The following is a 14412-nucleotide window of genomic DNA, read 5'->3' as shown; positions in this document are numbered from 1 at the left end:
TGCCTGGGCTTTCAGCATGCCTTCTTCAACTAAGCTTAATTATCTGTAGCTTTTGATTTACAGTGAGAGGCGTGACTCTTACTTGCACATTTAGAGGCTACTGTAAGTTATTAATTGGCTTAATTTCAATATTGTTGTATCTCAGGGACTAGGGAGGTCCAAGAAGAGGGAGAGATTGGAAACCGCTTGTTGGTGGAACAGTTAGAATATACACAAGATTTATCAATTAAGTTCACTGTCTTATATGGGCATGGTTTGCAGTACCCTAAAACAATTACAGTAGTAACAGATCACCATGACAGATACAAGAATAAAAACATTTGAAATACTGTAAAAATTACCAAAATGTGACACTTACACAAAGTGAGCCCATGTTGTGAAAATGCCCCAATAGACTTACTCAATGCAGGGTGGCCACAAGCCCTTAATTTGTAGAAATGACAGTATCTTTGAAGCACAATGAAACAGAATGCAATAAAATGAGGTATACTTGTATTCTAATTTTCTGCCATGAAAAACTGTCTAGAGGGCAGTCTCCAGCCCTAGGGACTAGATTGCTTTTGTTTTCATGCATGCCCTAAAGTCAGAAAGATCGGGGATAACAGTATGATGGGAAATTCTCGTAGGGTCTCAAACCTGATGGTGTTCAGTAGTTGCAGGTAGACTGCTCCTAAAAGTTGGACTTTCGATTTAGAATAATGGGTCAATGTATATTATGTACATTTTCTCCATTTCCTGCGTTTAGCTTTCAACACTTAAGATACTTGCAACAGCAGAAGTAACACTACATAGTGTTACAGTGTGTACAAATGCCTTGTCATTTTTATTTAAATGTATTTATTACCTCAGTCTCTGGCTATATTCACAGAGCACAAGGGCACAGGATCATCCCTTCTGTTTCTCTCTCTGCAGCTGAGTAGCTTCTGTGTGAACTGATAAGCTTGTTTTTTTTGCCCCAGAATGCTAACCAGTCCTGACTTAGAGGGCAAGTAAATTTAAAAATCTTAAATTAGAAATAAAGAATGATCTTAGGAAATTATAGGGTCATTCTGGTCCAGCAATGTTTTATAACTAGCTTCCTCCTCCTCTTTAGTAGTCAACGAAAATTATTAAAGAGTGTTGCATTTTCCTAATACAGCCCCCTCAACACATGTCATTTAAGTAAACAACTCCATGTAAGAGGCAGTTATAGTGGCTTTTATAATATAAACTATCTGATACAAACACCATCTGAAAGCCTGTATTTCTAACAAGTTGACTATATGGAAGAATAGACTAGTTCGCAGCTCAGAAGATTATAATGTAGATTACACTGGTAAAGAGCAGAAATTGTTGAAGCTTTAGTACCTAGCTGTCTTAAAGCATTTTTAAACATTTACACATTACTAATAAAAAGTTTGAAGTTAACATGAAATTTGACATAACACTGAGTAAGCTGTAAATATTTCATGTAGAAGATGTCAGACACCTGATAAATGTTACTTACCAAATAGAACTGAAAGTGAGATGATCAGAAAAGGACTGTCCCTTGCCTCAAGCAAGCTTCTGAAGCCTAGGCAAGTTAGCTAGGTCCTTAATATGGGATTCTGGCATCTTGATTTTAATGTGCTCTGAAAACAAAGTGTGTGACTCATGAAATAAAGGACACTAAACCCCAAATTTGAAATTATGAAAAGTTTAGGCCAAAGAGGTAAAATAAAAACAGCTGTTGGGAATGAAAAATGGCTGTAGGAATTTAGTTACAAGTACTTCACAAAAACATTTTCATCACATTTACATAATATAGCATTACAATACAAAGCTGGCTGCTGTCCTGACCAAGCAAGTTCTCTTATCATCTAACAAAAATAATTTAGATACATTTCTTTGCATGGAATTGTCATATTTTTCCATTTTTGGTACAAAACATAGAAAAAAACATTGGCACAGTATGTAGTGATAAGTCATTTTTTCCCCATGTACAAGTTCCAAGTATTCTGCATTCCAATTTGTATTGGAAAAAAGTAATTACTGATTCAATTAATTCAGTCTCTGTTTATACCTTTTAAAAATGCAGCATGAAGTACAGAGAAAGAAAAACGAAGTTTGTTTACGGGGTCTAATATAATACATAGGAAGGATCGGCTGGTAAAAGAGAAAAGAAAATCTCAAGTCTGACTTTATGTAGATCACAGAGTTGTGAAAAGAGCAGTATAAAAATATGCACTTGTGCTTTAGAAGCTTTTAGCATACAATTAATAGCTTAAAATAGTATTTACTGCCTCCCCATATGCTTATTTTCTGATATATTTACACCGCACAATTTTAACATTGTTAAAGCTAATGGCATGATTTCAAATATAGATTGGTTAAAAATATCTGAACCTTGAAACTTCCCCTCCCTATCCCCTCCCGAAATATTACGTATATGTGGTGCATGGCACAATATACTCCATGGGCTTACACCCAGAAAATTTGGATTTTAATAAAAATTTTAAACATGTATATAAACTTTTTTTTTTTAAGAAAAGCTTGTCCAAGGGCATTCAGATTTAATGGCTTTTATATAATACTTGTTATAGTGCCTCATGGCTGCCTCTGTGAGCCAGAAATAAGGGAAGCTCATGGATTCCCCAAAAATGAAATGCCACTTTTTCCCTCATTGTGGATGGCTGTTACCCCCTTTTACAGGAAAGGGGGTACAACACCGGCTGCTGATACCAGTCTAGAGAGGGCACCCACCAGCCAAGGCTGTGTTCTAACTTAGGTGTCACACCATCGGCCAGAAGAACCATGTAGCCATAGAGGCTGTGAAGCTAACTAGTTTATCTGTAATTTGGTCCAAGTTATTTCACTTATTTTATGTAGTTTTTTTTTCCTTAGATATATCTGTTCAGATAAGCTTCTTATGAATCCTTCAGATCGATGCTCTTGAGGAAAATAGTCAAGCTAAACAGCAATGATGATTTTTATGGTAAAGGATGAGCTGAACACTAGCTAAGCCACTTAGTCACCATCCTGGGAGACTGAGCTCACAGGCACCAAGGCTTTGCTTCCTGTGGCCTGCTAGTTACAGTGAATCAGCTCCATGGATTGACAAGGGTACACCGGATGATAGCAGAGCAAAGGAGTTTGCCAAGTATTTGTTCTGTCATTAAGTATTCAAAAGGACATATATTTTTCTTCATGAAACATGACTTTCTAAAAATGAAATCTGGGAACTTGAATGATTCAAGGTCAAATATTAAACATTAGCTCCTTCACCAATACCTGTCATTATCATTAGAAAGGAAGGCCTCTTGTTTACGCTACTGCGATTCACAGTGTCCTTTGTAGGTCAAGAGGCCCCCTTCTGTGGCTTGGCTTTAGCTGTCAGATGGAAGCCTCAGACTTTTGCACTTTAGGTCATCTAGTGTCTTCCAGTGTTTGTAGTTGTCAGCCAAATGTTGCATCAGGGCTGGCAGATGTGCAAAGGCTGCAAGGACAGAAAAGAATCAAAAGAAACCTGTGAAGTTAGACCCCAGGAGCGTTTATAAGCCTGGGGCTGTCTGGGACAAGTGTGGGATCAGAATTAGAGGAGGCATACCGTGGGTGAGGCCTGAGGCTGTTAAGTGAACACACTTAACATGAGGACAAGTCATTAAACACTAGTTGCTGAAATACAAACAGGTCCTTTTTGAAAAGCTGCTTATCAGAAGAACCTATGATTCAGAGTAAACTAAATACATTTTGCATTCTTCCTAGAGTTTCCTCCAATGATAGAATAAAACTGCAGTAGCTTCTGCAACGTGTCCTTTGAAGAGGCAAAGACTCGTTTATCCAGTTACCAAAAATCCATTGAGTCTTCTGCACACAAGCTTCTGTGCCAGCTGCTGGGGATGCAAAGAATGCACCCACCCAACTCGGCCACAAAAAGCGGACAGCCACATTTTAAAAAATATATTTTGTTTACCTTTAGGGTCGCCCTGTGTCACTAAAGATAATAAAGTATAACAAAATTTTCTTTGTGGGTGACAAAACAGTAACTGTCTTACCATCCCAAGCATCAAACATGTCTGTTATGAAGTAGTCAATGAAAGAGATCTGAGACTTGGGGATGCTACAGGTATTCCGGTCAAACACTGGCATCACCACAGGTAGCCCCTGTCTCTTCTCTTCATCGGTCTGTAAGAAAAAAACACCATCACATAGGGCTGGAGGACATGCGAGACACTTTTACAGTAATATCCTGTTTCTCAGAACAACCCTGTGAAAATGGGTTATTATCCAGTTTTCTCAATGAAGACATAGGCTCAGCAAGGTCCTCAGACTTACGTAAGTCAGCTGAGCTACAGTGACTACACTCAGGCCTTCCCACTCTCAAGCCTCTTACTTTTTTTCTTTTGTTTTTGAGACAGAGTCTCATTCTGTCGCCCAAGCTGGAGTGCAGTGGTGCAGTCTCGGTTCACTGCAACCTCTGCCTCCCAGGTTCAAGCGATTCTTCTGCCTCAGCCTCCTGAGTAGCTGGGATTACAGGCACCTGTTACCATGCCCAGCTAATTTTTAGTAGAGACGGGGTTTCACCATGTTGGCCAGTTCACTGTCTTGAACTCCTGACCTCAGGTGATCTGCCTGCCTTGGCCTCCTAAAGTGCTGGGATTATAGGCACGAGCCCCAAGCCTCTTACTTTCTATGTGATACCATAGCATCTCCTGACATTTTGATCTCAGGGTACTTAGCCCCTTTGCTGTGATCTTTTATTATTGCAAAGTCAAAGCTATTTTCAATGTCATACAAACACAAATTCTCATACCAAAACTACTGACGTTTACACTGAGAAGCAGCAACAGTGGGTAAAACTGCTAACACCTTAGCATGACTCAATGAACTAGCACCAAACTGTATTAATAGCCATAGTCATTATATTATTCGCTGCCACATGTTTGCACTTTAAAAAGTTTCAGGCCGGGCCCACTGGCTCATGCCTGTAATCCCAGTAATATGAGAGGTCAAGGCAGGAGGATTGCTTGAGGTCTGGAGTTTGAGGCTGCAGTGAGCCAGGACTGTGCCACTGCACTCCAGCATGGGTGACAGAGTGAGATCTTGTCTCAAATTAAAAAAACAAAACAAAAAACAGTTTCACTTAAGAATTACCTCTTTGAAGCAGTAAGAGTTATTGTATTGAATCTTGACCTTTGAAGTACATGTCTCTGTAATATTCTGTGTGATGAATGTGATGAAATGGGAGTACACGTGCACTTGCACTGCATACCAAAATCTGCTGGTCATCTTGTGGAAAAGCACTTATGCACTTGAATTGAGATGAACCAGCTGCTTTTATCCATGGAGCATTATTTTCACTCGAAAGAATGACTGTCAAACTATGATTGTTCAGATGTGGGTATTAACCATGCAGCTTTTGAGGTGTGTGGAAATCTGAGTATTATGCACATTAAAGTAAGGCCATCATTCATTGAGCTGAATATTAAGATCCACATTTCCTGGTGGTGTATTGAGCCAGAGGCCAGCTCAAAGGCTTCATTTGTAACTTTCATTTTTAGGTCACCCTGGCTTATGAACATTAGTACATTCCTTTTTGGGAAAAGGACACCTAAATAGGAAGCTTATATCAAAAAACTTAAAAGCACATTTTTCTCATTCTCCATTCACACTGAGAATAACTAGGAGTAGTACTTCAGGTCCTCGCTCTGTGGGTCCAGGGAAGCCCATTGATGAGCAGCTTTTGGCTTGGCTTGCTCATTTCAGGTCAGTCGATCAAGCAGCCTTAAAATATCCACTGGTGTTCAAGGAGTCATTTGATCCCCACCCCCTTCCTGTTCTCTCTGGAAAGCTCAGAACTACCTGTCCTACTTTTCTTCAATTCAGGGGCTCTCTTCCCAGAAAGCTGCAGTTTACTTACTGGATTTCATGAACAGACACTTCTCTAAAGACGGACGACATACAAGCAGCCAACAGACATTAAAAAAAAAAATGTCCAGGCTGGGCGCGGTGGCTCACGCCTATAATCCTAGCACTTTGGGAGGCCGAGGCAGGCGGATTGCCTGAGCTCAGGAATTCGAGACCAGCCTGGGAAACACAGTGACACCATCTCTACTAAAATACAAAACATTAGCTGGGTGTGGCAGCGTGCATCTGTAATCCCAGCTACTTGGGAGGCTGAGGCAGGAGAATTGCTTGAACCTGGGAGGTGAGGGTTACAGTGAGCCGAGATCATGCCACTGCACTCCAGCCTGGGCAATGGAGCAAGACTGTCTCAAAAAAAAAAAAAAAATTCCAGCATCACTAATCAGACATGCAAATCAAAATCACAATGAGATACCATCTCAAACTAGTCAGAATGGCTACTATTAAAAAGTCAGAAAATAACAGATGTTGGCAAGGTTGTGGAGAAAAGAATGCTTATACACTGTTGGTGAGAAATAAATTAGATCAGGTAGCCCCTGTGAAAAGCAGTTCGGAGATTTCTCAACTAGAAATAGAAATTGCTATTCAACCCAGCAGTCCCATTACTGGGTATATGCCCAAAGGAAAATAAATCTTTGTACTGAAGAAACACCTGTACTTGCATGTTTATGACAGCACAGTTCATGATAGCAACGACATGGAATCAACCTAGGTGCCCATCATTGGTGGACTGGATGAAGAAAATTTGGTGCATATATACCATGGAATACTATGCAGCCATAAAAAAAGAATGAAATCATGTCATTTGCAGCAACATGGCTAGAGCTGGAGGCCATTATCCTAAAGTGAAGTGATATAGAAACAAAACCAGATACCACATGTTCTTTCTTAGAAGTGGGAACTAAACATTGGGTACACACAGTAGCAGAAACTGGAACAGTAAACACTGGAGACTTCAAAAGGAGGGAGGGAAGGGGGCAAGGGTTGAAAAACTCCTTATTGGGTACTATGTTTACTACTTGAGCCATGGATCATTAGAAGCTCAAACCTCAGCATCAGCAATATACCCTTTTAACAAACCTGCACATGTACCCCAAATCTTAAACATACTGGGTCCGCTGCTGGCCACTCCCCTTCATGGTCTTCCTAGGTATCATCTATTCTTTATCTTGCCCTTATTTATACTGCCACCATAGTACATTTCAGCCATGCAGACCCCACAACATTCACTACTTGTGGCTACTTGTTTGTCACCCACACACCCCTCAGTGCTTAAGAGTCTTTTCTCTGGAAGTAGGGCTGTTTCACATGTTCATTTACAGTCCACTGCTTTCTAGATTTCTCTCTAACTCCTCTTTACACTGTCACAGTAAAAGTGAACTACATATTGCTCCTCTTTATATAAAAATTCTGTTTTCCCTCCCCTTGTTAATTTTGCTCAGAATGCTTTGTTCTTCTAGAGTATTTTCCTATTCCCACATTTCTGTAGCCCCCCCTTTTATCTAGGAAAAAAAGTCTGAACTCCTGTCGCACTTAACATAAACTTCCTTGAGATACACTTCATTTTTTACCAACATGTGGACCTATCTGCATCTCTTCCCCCACTGGACTGGGAACTTCCCGTGGCCGCGATGTCTTCACTAATGCTGGTGTTCCCATAACCCACCATGGAGACACCCAGGAATAACCTAATGAATGAATGAATGGAAGATTTCTCAGTTTTTGTACAAGTTCTGGATCGAACAAATTGAAGATGAAAAGTTACTTCCAAAGGCTCAGTTTATCCTCCTTCTAGAGAGACTCTGGTTAGTGATCAGCCCATCAGTCAGTTCCTGAGGGAACCAGAAGTCTACCCCAGGAGGGGGTAAGCTGCTTTCTTCTAGGGAGGAGTGGTTAACTAATTGGTAAAAAGTTAACCGGAGAATCCCCCAGGATTTCCATGACCTGGGGCCCATTCCCAGAGGGGAAGTGGAGCTTCCCTGGAAAGATGGCGCACCTGTGCAAAATACTCCTCAGAGATCCTCCCAGCCCATTCAATGCACAGGTCCAAGGGGCGGCATGGGTTGGCCACGTCAGCACACTTAATCATCATGCGTTTGATCAGGATTTGGTTTTCAGGGAAGTTCTTCCCGGCAGGGTTGCATTCACAGTCGCTGCCCTCAATCTGGAAAACAGATGGTCGGATCAGGGTTGGTTCAAGATGATGGTGAAGCCCACGAGGGCTGACTCACCTGGCATTCGATGGTAATCACCGAGCACACAGGTGGGACTGGGACTCAGCGGAGGCAGCTTTTTTAAAAATTCCATATATAATATGCCAATACATTCTTTAAAAAAAAAAAAAAAAAAAGAATATGCTGATACAGTCTTAAAAGACACTCAACACAGAGTTCGAAAGCTGAAAGTCCCTATCACCACCTGTCTACCCCTCACATCCATTTTCTTCCCTAGAGGTAACTGCTATAGCAGTTTTGTTTTTATTTTGAGCAATTAGATATGTAATCTGAGAGGGAATTTCTCCCAGTTTAAAAAAAAAAAAAAGTGTAAAAGCAGAGCTTTTAGCTACTTTAATCCATTTAAAGTAGAGCAATGGCACATGCATGTAACCTTCGATTATTTCTTGATTTCTACTACTTATGCCTACCAGCTCCCTCCCTCCTATGACCCGTCCCACCCCCACTCACCCACTCCCTCGCACTTTGGTTCTCCTAAGGCATGTGTCCACTCATGTTTTCTTGGCTGTTCTTCTGACTGGCTGGTAGGTGAGCAAGGTAGGTGTGGGGTTCTTGGAGTAGAAAGTGGTCAGGAGCAGGTGTGTTCAGCCATGTTTAGAAAGACTGGTCTACACCTAGTGGTGATGTCAGTGTCCTCAGCCATGTGGCCAAGACACGAGTTGGTGCACACAGATGCAGTCACAGGCCGTTTACATAGAACCTGAAAGATTGTTATTCTCCACTTTTAAGGACACCATCAAATTGATTGTGTGCAAACAGGTCTCCAGAGCTCTGCCAAGCCAAAAGGCTGCATGATATTTGGGGGGTTTTAGACTGGACCTATTTATTAGACTATCAATGTGCAGAATATGTTCTGGAGGTTTTTGATTACTTATCAAAGTAATACTGTTTACTATAAATACTGCAGTTAATAGTAAGTTTCAATGCAGAGTTGGGGGCTTACATGGGTGGATGACCTTCCCAGTTCTGAAGTTCTATGAATCTGTATACTTCTCTAAATCCCCAGATCCTTGCTCCCGTAAGTCCTCTGTGGAAGGAGAGGGCTCTGGTGTTGTGCTGTGGAATCCCTGGGGGAAGGGGCTTAATAGGTGAGGTGGACACTGTCCCTCCATCCAGACTGGTCATGGGATGGGTCCTACACAGATAGTCTCCTTACTGATCAAGTTACGATGATCATTCACATCCATCCACTTTGCCAACCTCTGCTGCTCAACAGGAATGAGCGGAAAGGTTTTCTAGCTTTATGGAGTTATGAACAGCTTCATGGCTTCAGAGAACAGTGGATCTTATTAGGTGTGAACCTTCTGTTTCATGTTCCTAAAACCCAAATTGGTAAGGACCTTAAGGCAGGTCCTAGGTACATGAGTAGGTTTTAAAAAAGGAAAACAACGAATGCTTCTGCTTTCCAGTCACTCCCAGTTTTATGACAGTCTTCAGGTACTGGTATGCTTTTAATGTGAATCAGCAACATTCTTTGTTCTTGAAAACACCCTCCAACTTTGAGGTTTTCCAAGAGCTCAGTGAACAGAGAAGTAAAGGCTTTGGATTCTCTAAAATACCACCATTTATGCCAGTCTCTGCTCGTCTGCAGCTCCTTCCATATTCTTTGGGCCTAGCTTTTTCGGTCAGTACTGGCTTTTTCTCAGGGACTTTCTTTCAAGGAGCTCAGAGTTGCTGTGGACACAGTTTACTCTCATCCCCAAGGAAAACAAGTGGCTAGTCCTTTCAGCCCTTCACCAACTCCAAGCAAATAACCACCTTGCATTTGAGTGGGAGAGAACATGCTTTGGGGCCAGAGCAGGCTCTCATGGGAACGTACTTGGATGTGCCTTACGGCATGGAAAGCAGCACTCACCTCAGCTGCCATTGGCTTGTTGATGCTGTTCACAAACTTATTCACATGTTCAAAATGTTTTGTCATCTCTGTTGCCAAAACCATGTCAATAATAGCCTGGCGCAGCGTTCGATAATGGTTCCTAAAATAACCAGAAGACAAAGGGGCTTGTTCACAGTGTGTCTCGAATTATAACTATTCTGCCACCATTTCACTACACTCCTCACAACCCAAGAGGAAGCTGCGGCACAGAGTTAAGAAATGTGTGCAGATCGCAAGAAGAGTTTACCTGCTCGTCCTCCCAATAACCAAGACCTGCAGATGCTACTCCATTTTCCCCAGTGATAGCTGACGCTTATGTGATTTATGAGTATTTTTAAAAAGACAGAAGGTACCTGTCACATGGTGGACATTTATCTGACAAGGTGATTCCCTTCTCCCTTCCCTTGAGAACATCAAAACAGTACGGTGGCAGGAAATGGTAGGCTGATACAGCAGCCACATAAGCTGGCGCACTGCACTCTGTGCAAACACAGTGATTGCCATTGCAGAATGGCCACAGCGTCCTTCAGTGATGGCAATGGAGGATTTTCCTGTTAATAAATACTTCCCTAGATTGCAGCAGACAGAAGTTGTAATGAATGAAGCAACAACCGTGCCCTAAAGTAACCATCCAATTCTGTCGTCGTTTTCTAACTTCGAGAGCCAGAATGGCTCTTGAATAAAATTGGCTACTGGAAAGAATTTTCTGCAAAAGTTTAAAAACCCATCCTTGATACTCATGAAACTGAAGCCAAAGATGGAATAACTCACCTCCATGTTTTCCCAGTTTTCTGGAGACCAAACCAACAGGTTCACGTAGACCAGCGGTCCTGAGGCCTGAGGGCGCTCCATGTTCTCTGCACACTGCCCCCTCCCAGGCATCTGTGCACCAGCCTGGCTGGTGCTGTGTGGGAAATACCCACAGCCTGACCGCAAGGTGCTGGCAGGCAAGAGGACCTGCTCACATCTAACCCACTGTCATCAGCGGAGAATGCAGGGCTGGGGGAACCTGACCGACCCTTCATGCTCCTGCTCTGTGGGACCTACTCATAAGGGAGTATTTTAAGCAGCCGGAAATTGAGCTAGGGAAAGATGGGGGTGGATACATTTTCCTCAAGTTGCACAAAAGACAGGATGTCCTCGTAGGAGGGTAAAAATATCTGGTATACTTAGTAATAATACAATCAATATTTATGTAGTGTTCTGCAGTGTATAAAACATTTTTATGAACTCACTGAAGACCAAATGTGATTTCAAAACATAAAGGCAGTCTGAAAAGTCAAATTGAGTTAAGGGCAAGGTTATTTTATCATCTGATACAGTGGGACAGCTATTATTTTCCCTTTCCCCTAAGAGGAAGCTAAGTATTTGGGAAAACTGAGTTTCCCACTTAAACTACACAAACTTGAGCACAGGAGCCCAAGCACAACACACCTGTCAATATTCTTGAAAATGTTGCATTTGGTGTCCTTGACGGTGAGCTGGAAGGCCAGGGCGGTGTGGTGACTCTCCAGAACAGCAGTGTCATTGTAGAGCACAGCAAGCTCACTGCCTGCATTGCAGAGGAAAGAGTTGGTCCTTCCCGGGTGATCCACGTCATGGACCGTGGCGGCAATGAGGGCTGCCACCTCATCCAGCTGATCGAGGCTTCCCTGGGATACGGGGAGGCAAGGTTGAGCATTACCACTGTATCTTGGAGACCCACATCCATCCTTGTCTGTGCAGAGGGTCAGGTCAGGGGACGTGGGATTTTCAGAACGTTTTTAGCCGGTTGAGCCTTCTGACCTCCTAGATGTGGAGAGGCGGCCTCGGACATGCAGCATCACTTTACTGTGCTGTCTGTTATCAGGAGGGAAACCTGAGCCACAGTTACAACAGACAGCTTAATTCTTTCTCCAGGGCCCATCAGTTGCTTCTGCAGGAAGAGGCCAAACAAGCCTTTTGAATTGCCCACTGTACGGTGTTTCTGCCACAGCAGAAAGTGGCCTATGTTCACAAATACTACCAATTTGCCTAGTTCTGAAAAGATTTTGAGTGTGCATGTAGCAAATGGCTCAGATACAACAAAACTATTCATACAATGGTGAAATGACTAGAGCTGTAAAAGAGTAAAAGAGTACCAAGTAAAAGAGGACCAAGCAGTAAAAGAGGACCAAGGGGAAGAAGAATAACTTTGCCAGGAAAATTAAGGCTAAGGGGGTTCTTGCAACTAAGAACAAAATTCAGCTCTGGGCTAGCAGGCAGCAAAGGCAAAAAGGGAAACCCTATTTTGAAAGCTCTCATTATGTAATTAAAGAACACAAACCAGAGCATCCGGGGATACAAGTGTTTTCTGAGCCTGCAGCTTTAGGAGGGAGTTATCAGATGGGCTATGTTATATAAGAGATGCTGTACTAGGAATTTATTATTTATTGAGTGCCTACCACGTACCAATTATCGCTGCATAGTGCCAGAGCTGCAGCAATGATTTACACTGGCACAGCCTGCACAAGGAAGTTTGTAATGTAGAGGGAGAGAGACAAATACATTTAAAAACACAAACAGAAGTAACTTGCTGTGAGATGCGCTAAGAAAGAAAGTACAGATGCTTTGGGAGTATAACCATGGGGCCTGGTCTGGTTTAGGGCAGCACTGTCCAATGTATGTTTTGCGATGACAGAAATGTGTTCTATTTGTGCTATCCGATAGAGTAACTCCTAGTCACATGCAGCTACTGGACACTTGAAAGGTAGCCAGTGCAACCAAGGAACTGCATTTTAAATTTTATTTCATAGCCATGTGAGACTGATGGCTACCTATCAGATAACATGAGTCTCGAGGGTGGTCACTTCCAAGGAAGTGATTTTTCTGCTGAGCCTGAAGGAGAGGTAGGAATTGTCCAGGCAACAAGCAACAAGAGGGGAATTCCAGGCAGAAAGAACAGCCTGCATGAAGCTCCGGAAGTCAAATGAAAAAAGGTCTGTTCAGGAAACGTAAGCAACATCATTGCGGCTGAAGGGACAGTGAGTGAGAGGGAAAGTGGTCCCCAGGATACGGGGGCTGGGGTGGGTCATCATTTTTGGTATTCCCAAAATTTGCTCGCCTAGGCCTGCAGGAGGATGAACGGCTGCTCAGGTGAGGAAGGTGAACCTGTAGCTCAGCCCTGTCCTGCAACGGCACCCTGATGGCCAAGGGGCTGCACATGTTTGTATTGGTTTAGCAGGCTTCCCCGAAAGCTCTGTCTCCACCAGAAGGGAGCCATTTCCATTCCTGACGCTGACCCCATGGAGCTGGTGAGCAACACTGGGGTGACCCCAATCAACACAACTAGGCTTCCTGAGTAGGGACAGCAGAAGTGACTCTTTTCAGCTCTTCTCAGAGATTGATTCTGCAGTGCCCAGGGCAAGCAAGCATGATTTGGCCATTTCACTGCTGGTCGAGAGAGGCCACGGTCACCTGCAGGCACGTTCAGCGATCTCCAAGCTCAGGACCCAGGACAGCCCCAACCTGGGCTCCGCCTTCACTGACTGTACCTGAGCAGTGAGAACCCACAGGGCCCAAACTCTGGGCCTCCAGCTAGTGCCCCTGTGGTATGTTCAATCCTGCTTGGAGTCTCAGGCCTGTTTATTTTTTAATTCTTCAATGAAAGAGATTCAAGTAACTGGGGTAGAAAACATAAATAGCACTAGATGAAACATGCCTTTCCTTCCAGCTAACACTGATTTAAACCATGCCCTCAGTGACTTTTACAAAGATACCAATAATGGGTCCTGCAGTTTAGGTGGGCACCAACAAGGCCTTGTCAGACCAGAAATGGCTGGGAGGTAGGGAAGGAAGACAGGCCAGCTCACTAGCAGACGGGAGAAGCAAGGCTCTATGTCAGGGAGGAGCTATCCGTGGAAGAAAACCCCTAACACAATGAAACCCCGTCTCTACTAAAAAATACAAAAAAAACTAGCCGGGCGAGGTGGCGGGCGCCTGTAGTCCCAGCTACTCGGGAGGCTGAGGCAGGAGAATGGCGGGAACCCGGGAGGCGGAGCTTGCAGTGAGCTGAGATCCGGCCACTGCACTCCAGCCTGGATGACAGAGCGAGACTCGGCCTCAAAAAAAAAAAAAAAAAAAAAACAAAACAAAGAAAAAGAAAACCCCACCAAACCCGCAACTGGCGAAATTCCAGTCCCGTGGAGTTACCTCTGCATAGTTTTTTCCTTCCCGAACCAGTAGGAGTAGATTTGGATCACACTGAGGAAAGCTGGCCAGAAGGGTTTCATTCTAGATCTGCTTTTCCAATAGTTGCTTATTCAGGATAAATATTCATGTATGCCCAGACACTAATAAAGGAATGCTTGCTATCCTGGCCTCTCCACTTGCAATAGTTCCCTGGAATTGGGTAACGTGGGGAGAGGATGGGGTCTGTCACCAATTGAAGCGAGTGTTGGC

The 14412-nt window shown here is 43.2% G+C and overlaps 1 protein-coding gene across 6 annotated transcripts in view; it reads right to left on the bottom strand.

The window, feature by feature from the left end:
• Positions 1-1659: 1659 nt before the first annotated feature.
• The window catches only part of PDE8B (phosphodiesterase 8B), a 330903-nt gene continuing 318150 nt past the window's right edge, over positions 1660-14412 (bottom strand). For all 6 annotated transcript variants that reach the window (XM_031666255.1, XM_031666254.1, XM_031666256.1 and 3 more), the window contains 5 exons: positions 11428-11645; positions 9973-10093; positions 7880-8047; positions 4014-4143; positions 1660-3454 (listed from right to left, as the gene is read on the bottom strand). In XM_031666255.1, coding sequence (XP_031522115.1) covers positions 3345-3454; positions 4014-4143; positions 7880-8047; positions 9973-10093; positions 11428-11645 — 747 coding nt within the window. In that variant the 3' untranslated portion in view covers positions 1660-3344. The remainder of the gene's footprint in view (positions 3455-4013; positions 4144-7879; positions 8048-9972; positions 10094-11427; positions 11646-14412) is intronic.

This window comes from Papio anubis, chromosome 5 (genome assembly GCF_008728515.1).
Source record: "Papio anubis isolate 15944 chromosome 5, Panubis1.0, whole genome shotgun sequence".
Lineage (NCBI taxonomy): Eukaryota > Metazoa > Chordata > Mammalia > Primates > Cercopithecidae > Papio > Papio anubis.
The sequence above is the reverse complement of the archived record's forward strand: the minus strand, read 5'-3'. Positions and strand labels throughout refer to the sequence as shown.